This window comes from Diadema setosum, chromosome 3 (assembly GCF_964275005.1).
Source record: "Diadema setosum chromosome 3, eeDiaSeto1, whole genome shotgun sequence".
Lineage (NCBI taxonomy): Eukaryota > Metazoa > Echinodermata > Echinoidea > Diadematoida > Diadematidae > Diadema > Diadema setosum.
In genome coordinates, this window is record NC_092687.1 from 26,735,636 (window position 1) to 26,748,654 (window position 13,019).

Sequence of the window (13,019 nt, forward strand, 5' to 3'; positions counted from 1 at the left end):
TATATCCTACACTGGCATTCACCACTATTGGCAACTAAAACAATTATTTTTTTTTTCATTTATTCATTCTTTTTTAAGTGCACTGTCAATGATTGCAGTCAGAATAAGACATCTTCATGCAAACTTCAGTTTCTCGATGCTCGCCAGCTTGTCTTTCAGGTTTAAGCAGATACTGTAAAAGTGGAAATTTTCGCGGTGTTGAAATTTTCGCACATTTCGCGCAACCAGAAACTAGCGTGAAAATAAAAGCACGCGAATATTTTTGCTTGCTATATGTGCCTGTGATTCCGCGTAATTAAAAACACGCGAAACTCTTCTTACCCGCCCAAGTGTGAAAAATTAGTCACGCGAAAATATCCACTTTTACAGTAAGTGAATTTCTAGCTCCCTGGAAGGTTTGTTGTATCACAGTCTTTTGTGCCTTTCCTATGAAAGTCAAGGTGTCACAAATGTGATGAATAATTAGCCTCTCTCAATCACATTCACACTGGCACTAACAGTGGAAGCTGACACTGTCGGGTTCTGGGCCCCATTTTATCAAAAGATAAAATTGATTTTAAATTTCCTTACCACACAGGCTGCCATAGACCTACAGTTGAAATCACCTACATAATCAATTTTATCTCTTCATAAAACAGGGACCTGAACGAACAAATGTAGACACATCAGTGCAATCTACTTGCTGCTTGTTTCTTTGGTGGTGATATCACTGTAGGGTGTCACAAACAAAACATACTTTTATACCTGAGGGCAACCAAAACTTAGTAATGGGCAAACAGCAATCTATGCATCCAAGAGCTAATACTGACCTGGTTAAAGTATATGCACAGTCCCTGCCTGTACACCAATACAGGCAGGTAGAAGGGGGAAAAAAAGAGAAAAATATGTACAAGCAAACCAAGCAAGCAGAATCTTCCCAGAAAAGCACTCAAAAGTGAGTTATGAATCTTCTCATTTCTTTCAAGAGTAATAAATGGAGTCCGAGTGATTTAGTAAATAGATCGCAAAACAATTTAAAAAAAGTAAAAAAACAAATGATACAAAATGTCCAGCCCTTCTGTGGGAAATATTGATTCTGTATAATTGCATCTTCTCCTCTCTTTCACTTCTACTTCAATTATCATAGCAATACATGGAAAACATGAATGGAATTTATCAGGAAATAAGTGTCAAAACTTCCTGGTTGAATGCCATGTCTTCCGCTTTTTATCACACACACTTGGAAAAGTTGAAGAACATTCATATTGTACAGTCTTTTTTGTTTTGTTTTAAGTTTTCAACATTCCAGCCCACAAATGTCAGCAGTGTGTGTTGAATCACAGAAATCTGTTGTTAGAAACCTGACTTATGATGAACATAGACCTTGTAAAGATACTGTAAAAGCAATTGGATGAAACAAATACAAAACAAGACTGTAGAAGATTCATGTCAAATATCCCATAAGTCTGTCTAAGGCTTCAAAATAGGGTAAACCGAAGGCTTTTGATACATAGTTGTAGCTATCAGGATCTAGATGCTATCATGTTCAACCTTATCTACTAAAGAGTCTTTCTCTCAATCCCATTCTTTTTATCTCTTTCTCTCTGTTTTTTCCCTTATCTCTCCTTTATATCCACCTCTATGTCTCCCTGTCCGTTTCTAATAGTTTGTCTCTCTCTCTTTTCCTTTCTTTTCCTGTACATCTGCCTGTCTCCATATCTCCCTCTCTCTCTCTCTCTCTCTCTCTCTCTCTGTTCCCCATCTCCCTTCTATGCCATTCTTTCCCAATCATGTAATGTCAGTTCACACTTTACTCTTTAGTATCAAGCACAACTTTTTGAATACATCCTTTAGTTCCTGAGCACTGCTGTTCTCATATGGGTGGCACCTAGAGGTAAGGTAGGTTATCTGTGTTCGGGCCAACTACGGCTTTTTAATCTCGATCTGCTGTCAAGTTCAAAGTCAGTGTGTGGCCTTGTACATTAAACAACATTGCTTGGGAGTCCACCCACCTCTGAAGATTCTCCAAGTAATCCCCTCCCCGATCTGCCCCTGCCCCCCCCCCCCCACACATCTATCTCTTCTACAATGTATTCTACCCCCAATAAACTTGAACTTGGGCCAATGTCGACAAGAGGAAAAGCGACAGGATAGCGGATCTTGGCACAAAGCAAAGACCTCCCACACAAGTGACAGGTATCAAGAGTCGATGCAAGCTGACAAGAGAGAATGGAGCAAAGGAGGAGACAGCAAACAACTGCCCCAATGTCGCCCCAGGAACGGTCGCAGAGGTGCAGGAAGACACACACCCATCAAGGATGGCCAAGGTATCCCTCTGATTGTAAATATGCAGTGCCTTCCCGACACCATGCTACAAAACAATTCTTCGTAGCCATAAAAGAGTACATCAGAATGCAAATCCAGCTTTGGAAGAATTTGCTCCAAAACTCCACACTGGAAGAAGCTGTGTGGAACGAAGATCATTGTCTCACGGAGGCAGATAGAAGGGAAAATCAAGCTAGGGGGATTGGACCTTAAAGAGGATAGATTGCTTGAATGCTAGCACATATTCATCTAAATTGAAGTTTAACCTACCAGACTCAAACAGACATGTGAATTATACAAAGAAAATACAGTATAACATCAAGCTCATACAAAACAGTAGGAGTGCATAATTGTTGCTTTTGTTTTGTTTTGTTTTGTTTTGTTTTGTTTTGCTGTTTTGTTGATGTTCATTTGTCTACCTGTTTCTCTTGCAATATATGTGCATCACTTGAGACACTGACTTCCTCAGTTGTGAAACCACAAAGAAGAGCCAAAAGAACCAAGTGTCCTACATGTAAATATATCAGGTCTCTAAAACTATTATTGAACGTGTAGGAAACTATCAGATTTTACAGAGAAAACGGGAATCAGCAACATTCCATGCACAAATGTTAAAGGACTATCTCCGGTGACCCACACAGGTCATTTGTTTAGATAATTATGCAGTTTGGAGATTCAAGCCCTTCATATGGATTCAAACAGGGTTTTTTTTCCATTTTTTGTTTGTTTGTTTGCTGTGTGTAAACAGTGGCAAATTAAAATGGATTTTTGTATCATGATGCACAATTGACAACTCCTGTTTACCATCTCCCTTTATCACTATGGGAGTAGAGATAGACGGAAATGGTGGGAATCTCGTAAGGTCATGACCTTGTCTGCAGAAAGGCCTACCCAACTGGGTGTGAGGAAGACAATTTCAATCCCATGAAAGCATACAGATCAGAATAAACTTTGTGCAGATCATAAATTACAAAGTTTGCCATCTATGATTAACATACGCAGACAGATCCAATTTATGAATGCCCCTGTTTATATTCTCATTCTATTTCCCTTCTCAACCAGAATTTTCCATTTTCTTTAATATCTTCCTTTCCTCTCCATTATTTTCACAGAAATGACTACTTTTTGGCACACGTCTTTCTACTCATTTCTAGTGTGGGTATATCAAATACACTCAAGATGAAGAAACAAGCTGTTTTATACACCAATGAGTAAAAAACCCTAACAGCCGTATAGTTTTGAAAACTGTGCGCACATTTTTTTTTTTTTTTTTTGAAATTTGTATTCCCATGTGCTACTCTACATATTTACACAATAAATGGTAATTTGTGCAGCAAAGCAAGTGAACCAGAGCATGTTCTGCCTGGAAAAAAAAAATGTCATCAATGAATGTTGAAACAAGTTTCACTTTATAAATGCAGTAACTTTTTTTTTTTTGTGAAAGCAAAGAATGCAAAGCAAACTTCAATCATATTAGAATCATTTGTTCAAATGATCTTTTGATAGGTTGTCTTGTACCCCGTTTAGAGTCCTCCAAAACATGGCACAACCTCCGGAGCTCATGCTGTATACCTCAGATGATGAGGACTTTAAACAGTCACAGCACAAAGCATACAAGTCTGGCCTGAGTCTGGCCTGAATGTTGTGCTCGGCAGCCCGGCACAACCTCTAGCATCACCACGAGAGGTTGTGCCATGTTTACCACAGACGAGGGGACTATGCATGGTCTCGGTGCAAACATGGTACACACTTCTGGTGACCTGCGCTGTTCATTGTGAAGTGGATGTGTGCGCAAGAGAAACTGCCCATTTCTCTCTCGATGAGAAACGGGGGCATCTCTCTTTTGATGAGAAACGGGCGCTCATTGGTCTCAACAGAAAGCGACGTCATGTTAGATGACCAGATAACTCTTTTAACAGGGGTCTTTCTCACAACTAACCCCCACCCCTAAGGTAATATTTAAAAAAAAAAAATGAAATAAAAATAAAGATTGTTTTCATCTGGCATGTCTTCCGCAGTTCCTATATAGGGGGGTCTAAATGGGCTATGGGTCCAGAGGTGTTTTGCAATGATCATGTCTTGCTGATTCTGGGCACACCATCTAATGTCTGTACAGTTTGACACTGACAATGTATTTAACCCATTAGCAACTGAACTGCCTGAAACTGCCCACTTTATTACTACATGTACTAAAACGCCAGAAACCACCCACCTGTTTTTTTTTTTTTTTTGTTGTTTTTTAGCTTTATGCTTTAAATACCATTTTTGTTATCATATATAATTACTTAAACTCTAATGTGTGTGCATACACGATATGTAGATGGGTGCTTGTCTTTTGCAATTAGTGGTAGCAAAGAAATGATTCAAGTGTGAATACTCAATCACACTATTAAACCATGTTTTCAATTAAATTTTAGGCACTCAAGTAGTGCTCAATCAAGTTATTTTGTAATATATAAACACCTACTAGTACTATAGTAGGTATGATACCCTGGGCTAGTACATGCACCATCCAATACTAAGGGAAACCCTACAAGGTATCTTATCTATAAAAGGAAAAGGACTGTCCTGGGGATATGCTAGACTTCAAGTCTACATCAAATATTATAGTAACTCGGCACTGCCACACTGAAGGGTGTGTCAAAAGAAAAAGAAAAGGTGGTATGGGGGAGGGTGAATGGAAAGTGAAGGAGACTTTCAAAGATTCAATACCACAGTATACAGTTTTTGTTTTTTTGTTTTTTGTTTTTTGTTTTTTGGGTACCCCTACATAAACTCACAAGGTAGGAAACACTGTATTTTGTACTCTTCACACATACTATTTTCTGTGTATGATAGATAAAAGCTATCAGTGATGTAGCAAGATTACTCAGATTTCTGTGCATCATTTGGTTTGACTATCAGTACAATTTGCTTTCTGTTGATACCTTTTACTTTTTACATCTGGTAAGGTTAGTTCCAAGGCATTAGTTTTTGATTGTTTGTATTTTTTTTTTTTTTTTGGGGGGGGGGAGGGATCTGTTTTTACTTCAAAATTGTTGTATTGTGTGTGTTATGTGTCAAGGTCCATTTGGCAATTCTGTCAGTAGAAGCACAGTAACTTTTATGGGTGTTAGCCTCACCCTCAAACATTATTTAGACAATGATCATTGCTTTCAGTCTACATCAGAGGAATATTACTCAATTGCAGCCGGTGCTCTGGTATTTTTACATCCTCAATTAACTTTATTGTCTGTCTGTCTGTCTCTCTGTCCCTCTGTGTTTTTCGGCATGGCATAGTGTGCAGACACCACCAGCTCTCATGACTCTGTACCAACTGCAGGGGACCATCTTTATCTACACCAAGAAGCTTGGAAATAATCACCCTGCTGATATTACATGGGCTTTCAACACTGCAAACAGACACCTGTAATTATTTAAATTACAGTCACACATTGTACAATACTGCTGAGGTATGAATTATGTACATTAAAGGGCATTAATTTTTGCATTAAAGATTGGTATAATTTTTGTTTCTTCATTTTTTTTTCTGATGCTCTTTTTTTTTTTAGGGACACATTTTAATAGTCAAAATGCAAAGTGTTAAAGCCCTCAGAATTATAAATGCTGTAACCAAACCCAAGAAGGAAATCAATACAATCTCTAGTTACTACTCTCTCATTCATTTCTCTTTTTCTTTCCTTGAAAAGGAAATAAGAAATATCTCTTCATGGAATGGAATAAAGATCAGATAAAGGAATTACTGCACCTAATGCTAGGGAAAGGAAAAAGAAAACACTATGCAACATATTTGTGTATCAAAGGTGACAGCAAGTGAAATGTGTCAAATAAACAGCACACACCGGAATCAGCCGGAATCACTAAAGAACCTCACAAAAAAAAGCTTTACTTCTGTTTGTCTTTTTTCTTTTCTTTTCTTCAAGTTTTTTTTTTTCTTTTTTTTTTCAGTCCATTTTATTGTGGCACCATGCACATCTGTACACTGCATGGCCTGTAGTGGTCAAATGCAAGAGCCTTGGAACCAGCTTTCATAGCCCATGGGTAGTATACATCCTTCCCAGCATAGGAGCATCATAATCCTTCTCCGCTGCATCACGCTGGGTGACTTCAACCCATTAACAGTAGTGTCACTGGGTAGCTTGTATGCATTGCTGTTTTGGGTATACATGATACATTCCAAGACTTTCTCACGGAGTTTGTCCAATTCTGCCAAAACATTCACTGTCCTTGTCCTTCTGGTTGGATTCCACTCTACAATATCAAAGTCAACTCAGACACAGTATGGATATTTTTCTTAATATTCCTGTAAGGGTCGCTGCTACAAAGATTGAAAACACAAGTGTTTTGTTTTTTGTTCTTTTTTTTTTAGTCTTACATTTCTTGTATGACATAATGGGTCTAGTTGATACTAATTTCTTGACAACCACTGGTCATTTGAGAGAGAAAAAAAATATCTACAGGAGGTCAGTATCATTCTTGTCCACTTTGCTCGTGATGGCTGATGCTGGTACTCCAATATTCTTCAAGGAATTATTGCATGACAATGCTGCTGCACAGTATTCAAACGACCCCTCCTCCTGCTACTAGTAACACCAAATCCTTCTGTAATGTCAGAGCAGCGTCAGTGTCAAAATGTTTTCAAACGGTTGACATCTGCTCCCAAAGAAAGTCCATGCGTGTGTGGCAGTGACTGGTTCTTTGATAATGCTAGATTGTGCACTATTTCTTTGCTTTGCATCAGACATCTAACATGGTCATCCTTGATGGTAGGCTAAGCTTCCCTGGCAACAAGTCGGCACTATGGCAGTAGGCTGACCATTTACCCCGTTGCTTCCGAGATTACTCAATTTCCCATTGCGACAAAACAGGGGGCATCTGGTTCCCATAAACAACGGGTTAATACAGATTTATAACAGGACACACTGGAATTCTTCATTCTACTTCGCAGTTTGAACCCTACAGATCTTGACACCTCAGTCTCAGATGTGTCTATGTTCTTTAATCTATCCTTGACAGGATTCAAATACAGTCAACATTCTTTGTGTCCACCTTGCATAAATCAAATGTTCGCCGAAAGGTCCGCCACACACTGTACGATTCATGACTATACCACTGACAGAATTTGGATCTGAAATTTGAAACATGCATATTTACTTTGAGGCTATTGTGATTTATTTCAGATCTACAGTCTGTTAGTCATAAGTCATACAATGTATAGTGTGTGGCGGGCTAAGTCAAAGGTCTTTTCAAGTCCTCTTCTTTTCATATTCTATTGATTTTAATCCCTCATATGTCAAATTTTCTCTAAGTCGAATCTATTTCTTCAGTCCAAAAAGATTCGACTTCAGGCAAGGTTGACTGTGACTTCCTTTCCTGTAATTTCAACATATTCTTTCTTACACTTTTGTACTTGGAGGCAGTTTATCATTCATGTTAAAAATGATACGTACATTTTTCATCAAGAGTATACACAAATTTATCTTTAAAGCGATTGAGAATTCTGTAATCTGATTGGTCAATCCGCAAACACACATTTCCCATATTTCCTGAATTCCATTGGCCCTGTTGTAGTCTGTGTTTTGCATTGTTCATGTTGATGACATTGGTGAGCATCACAGCTGCACCACTGCAAGTGTTATACAACATATGATAGCACTGCAGCAGTTGATAATGAAAGAAGGCACAAGTGGTGTCTAAAATTTGTATGAGATTCACTACAGATCTAGATCTACAAACTAAAAGATAAAATTGTTGCAACCTGTTTGCTCACACGAAATACAGGAATTTTTAACTTACTCTATATATCTATAAATATAATCTAATTTATAATGTAATATATTGGGCCAATATACTTTTATGTATTTAATGAAATATGATTCTTACAAAATACAGGAAATACAGTATATCTATGGTCTTGTGGTACATTTAATGCACCAGGCCGTAATCATAGATATTTTCTGTATTCAGTGAACAAACAGGGGGTATCCACTATAAAATGCGTTAAACATCGTTACGAGAACTATGCATGCTACTACGTACAAACACACACAAACGATGAAATCTTGTGAAGATGGAACGAGTGATCGCACCTCGCTTACCTCGGCAATCTTGAGGAAGCGCCCTCTCCTGTTCTGTTTGACATCGAGGTAGTACCTCTTGCTCTGTATGTGGAGGGTTTTGGTTGCCAACTCCTGGACCCCTATACAGCACAAAAGGGAGTGAGACAGAAAGCACAAAATATTTCAAATAGTTAATATTACATATTGTACTCACCCAGTGTCCACACTGTCAGACACATACAACAAAGTAAAGGAAAACGATGCAAAACGAAGAAAAAAACAGGAGAGTTTTAAGAACAGAAAAGAAAGGAAAATATGACAGAAGAAACATACAATGTAAATACCTTTTATAAAGTGTATGACCCTACAGATACGTGTAATCAAAACTCCAAACTGATGATACAACTGTACCAGGGTGTTCAGACGGGAAAAAGTTTACTTGAACGGTATAGCTAAACCAAAACGGTATAGCTTTACAGTGAATTTATGCGTCTGAACGCTGACTAAAGAAACGACGTACATTTGTATAATGAAACGATGAATAGCGAAACGACAGTCAGATCATCGTTTCCAACTAGAACTTGATAACGAATCAGCATTCCATCGTGTCCATTGTGCCGCTGAATGTATGGCGACCATAGAACGGTATAACTGGGTGGAGCTTAACGAGAGCCAGCACGACAGGTGACCCCGTACCTGTCACTCATGACCATAACAACATGCTCAGTGAGAAGCTGCATGTCTATACGACGTTTTCCGGAATGGTCGAAATTAGCGTCTGAACGGTCTGTCGGCCATACGATGATTCTTTATACGTTGTTTCTTTATCGAGTTTTGGTATAAACTGGCTTGAGTCTGAACAGGGGGTAAGGGTCACTTGCCACCTGTTTTGACAATGCCATGAAAATTAGAAATATAACAAAAATAAAGTGACCTCTGTCAGAAATTTGCAGGAACAGGAAAAAAAAAAGGTGGCATGAAGGTTTTCACTGAAGGTTTCTTGTTCTCACTGTTTTGATTTTTTTTTCTATTTCTTTTTTCAATCAAAGCAAGAAAACAAAGTAATCCTATCCGGAAATAAAGAAAAGTTCGGATTGGTCCTGCCTCATCACCATCATCATCATCATCATCATCATCATAAAATCATCATTCATTTGGGCCCTATTCTGGTCAAATCCCATCAATTATTTTGAAGGCATAGCAAAAGCCTCTAAATCGACACAATGTGTATTAATTGATCCTTACTTGGCATCACATTCGAGAAGATTGAAGTTAATGAACCTCTCCCTTGCAATATGGAAAATTGTTGTTTTTTAATCACAGGCAGGTTTAATTGATTAATCACGTCCATCTACCTGTAGTCTTTCTCCAAATAGGATCTGCAGTAATATTCATATTGAATGAGGACAAAATACATGTACACAGTTTCTGTCACAAAATTATACTACAACTTGATGGGTTAAAGATACAGGTTTATTGTAACAGCTGAATTCCTGTAAGACTAGGGCCATTGCACACTCACAGAACGGAGGCTGTTCTTTCCAAAAGATGTGTGCATGTGGGGGGGGGGGGGGTGGTATTTCATACTCGGCAACTGTTCTTGCCTTTCACAAGACAGATTTGCTGGTTTGCACACTCTCAAATCAGCCAGCTGACAGTTGGGTTCACTGTTGTTTTGTCAGGCAATTTTGCGGTATCAATTCACAGTCTGCGTATTAACTTGGAGTGGTTTGGAAAAGTGCCATGCCGATCTGTACACCACTTCCTACAGGTGGTCAGGAATAGCACACTGACAATTACTCTGCTCAACACGACTTCACACCCACACTTACACAAATATGATGTAACCTTCACATGTATTAAATCCCTCCATGACAAGCAAACACACACACACCTTCTGAATAGATTTTTTGGTGTGAACTGGGTCTACCATGCTTGTTGACAAGTGACCTCAAGTAACCCTGCTGACACAGGCTGGGATAGTCGGGGACATTGTATCCCAATGGTTTAGGATATGAAGACAGGGAGAGGGCATAGCTGCTACGTGGACAGCATACATGGAAAAAAAAAATACTGCAATATCCACGCTAAACCTGGCTTTGAAAATCTCACAAATTACCAAATGTCAAATACATTGTAGAAATCACAAATTCACTTCAGCTTGAGTATAGTATTAATTCATACGATGTTAAAGACACAAGTGCTGTTCATTTGATTAAGTTGTATTGTGTGTTTATAAACCAGGCACATTTCTACATTGCATTTAAATACACTACATGTAGATGCCTACTGCACAACTACACGTGTACATACAATGTGTACAACATCATAAGAAAGGGAGATTACAAAATATTATTCAATGTACTTTTGAATGCAAAGTGAAACATTCAAGTTATTTGAGCAAGTTCTATAGTAACATCTACATGTATGACTAGGTCCCCTCATGGCTTCACATGTTGCAGTTTAACAATTAAAAAAAAAAAAAAAAATTATTGTTGCAGAGCAGTGACAAACATTGCTATTACAGTAGGTACATTGTAGGCCTACAGGATGTACATACTGTAATTTGTATTTCTAGAAGTCGTTATTTGGAGCAACTGGTATCTGAATGGCAGTAATACAATGTACATCTTGCTCCTCTGAAACAATCACTATCTTAAGTTTTATTTTGATACAACTTTTATTAAAGCTTTTATTTTTGTTTTGATGTTGATTTTCCACGTCATATTTGAATGCCTATATTCCTTTTATAACAACAACAACAACAACAAATGTTAACTTCCTCTTTGAGGCATCCTTGCCTACAGCACATTTTAATGCTGGCAAAACACACACTGCCCGAACAGCAGCATGACAATGCAAAAATATTTTTAGACAATGACAGCATGTGAATCTATGGTACGTACATGTTTCATTCACACTTTCCATTGAGCAATAATGCTCAGTGTGTATGCACAATAGGTCACATTACGCAATGAAGGCAGCAGCAATGTTCTACCAGTACGATTCACATCAGCTCTATACTAAGGATTGAAAATGTGTGTTGAGTCATTGAAATACAAAGTGCATGCAAAACTGATGTTTGTATTGTAAATTGTAGCATGCATCTATGCAGAGTATTGACAACCTAATTGTTGCACAGATTGAGGAGTTATGGAGGATTATCAAAAGTCAGCACGTGTCTGGAATATTGTCCCATGAAACCAGGAGGACATCAAAGAATTATTCACACTCATCACCGATGCATCGTACTGGAGGAGTACGGCCGTGGCAGAGTCTCAGCCCCTCCTCAATTTATGCAAGACAGTGGTGAACTGTCTATGACCCCATCTCACTGTGTTCCTGGGGATAGTGAACTCTGTGGACTCATCCCGTAACCCAGAGACTCTGGCTCTCTCCTGCTCTCCTCCTCCTCCTCTCTCTCTCCCTCTCTCCCTCTTTCTCTCTGCGCAGTCATAGTCCTCATGAATAAATTTCCCACGTGTAGGGTATCAATGCTACGCACAAGCGATGCATAACAATCGTAGCAACCCCTGTTTACAAATTTATCGATCTCAGCAAGTCAAACCTGCTCCTTTTTTTCTTTTTTTTTACAAATTAAAACATTTTCTTTCATTACTTTTTCTAGGCCTCCTCTAGAAACCAAATGTTCTAGTTTACAGGTAGTCAATATCAATATTATCATTATACAGTTGGAAGAAAAACTGACATGAATACATTTATTTTTAATATTATAAAATGAAATACATGTACAAACAAAAAATGACCAATAAACAAAAGCTTCCATGGATAGGCCTACAAGGTGCAAATTTGCTTACAAGTTTGTTTGTTTTTATTTGGAGGAATGAAACCATAAAAATACAACATGATGACCAATGATGACCAATCATTTCATTGGATACCTGTTCTCACGCTCAGTACAAAGGGATTCAAAGATCAGCAAAGTGAGCAGGATACTGGTACATTTGTGCACATTCTAAGCACATTTAACTGCTTTGTCTATATGAAATGTACCAGGTATACCATACCCATGTACTTCATAGCTCTCCTCAGAAAGACTCAACCACCATCCCCGCATAGTTTACCTTCCTGTGTGTAAAGCCACTATTAAAAAAGGAATTACTCTATCAAATATCAAGTATGCTCCAAGTTGCACATTTTACATAATGTACTTGTATTTATACACAGGAGTAAAATTTAAATAAAAATGTCACGCCAAGTAACAAACAACCACCACCGTTCTTGCACACAAAATATGAGGAGACAGAGGCAACATTAGAGATAGTAATTGGACTTTGATGACCCTTGGTCCTTTTTGTTATTTCATGATTTTATGAACATAGTCCACAATGGATACTGTACCATACACAGTATGAACATGTAAAATAGTCTATAACTTTAAGTAAAATCACTCCAGACAATATGCTCACTACATCCATCCCCAATACAAAGAATGAATGAATGTAAAACGACAGATTGGCATGGCATTTTCACAGCCTCTCATCACACTGCAAAGATAACTTGTAGGTACATAAAATCAGCATGTACTGTACCACATGTACACGTGTAACTAGGCACCTCTTCATAGAGAGTTGTTTGTTTGTTTGTTTGTTTTCAAAATATCAATACTTTTTCAAAGTTTATAGATCACAAAAT

General features: G+C 38.1%; 1 protein-coding gene across 4 annotated transcripts in view; it reads right to left on the reverse strand.

Annotated features, from left to right (window-relative positions):
* The window catches only part of LOC140226564 (transcriptional regulator protein Pur-beta-like), a 71,523-nt gene that overhangs the window by 31,150 nt on the left and 27,354 nt on the right, over positions 1 to 13,019 (reverse strand). For 2 of the 4 annotated variants that reach the window (XM_072307021.1, XM_072307019.1), the window contains one exon: positions 8,403 to 8,503. In XM_072307021.1, coding sequence (XP_072163122.1) covers positions 8,403 to 8,503 — 101 coding nt within the window. Of the gene's footprint in view, positions 1 to 8,393; positions 8,504 to 13,019 lie in introns of all 4 variants that reach the window. The other 2 variants (XM_072307020.1, XM_072307018.1) reach the window with 1 other exon arrangement.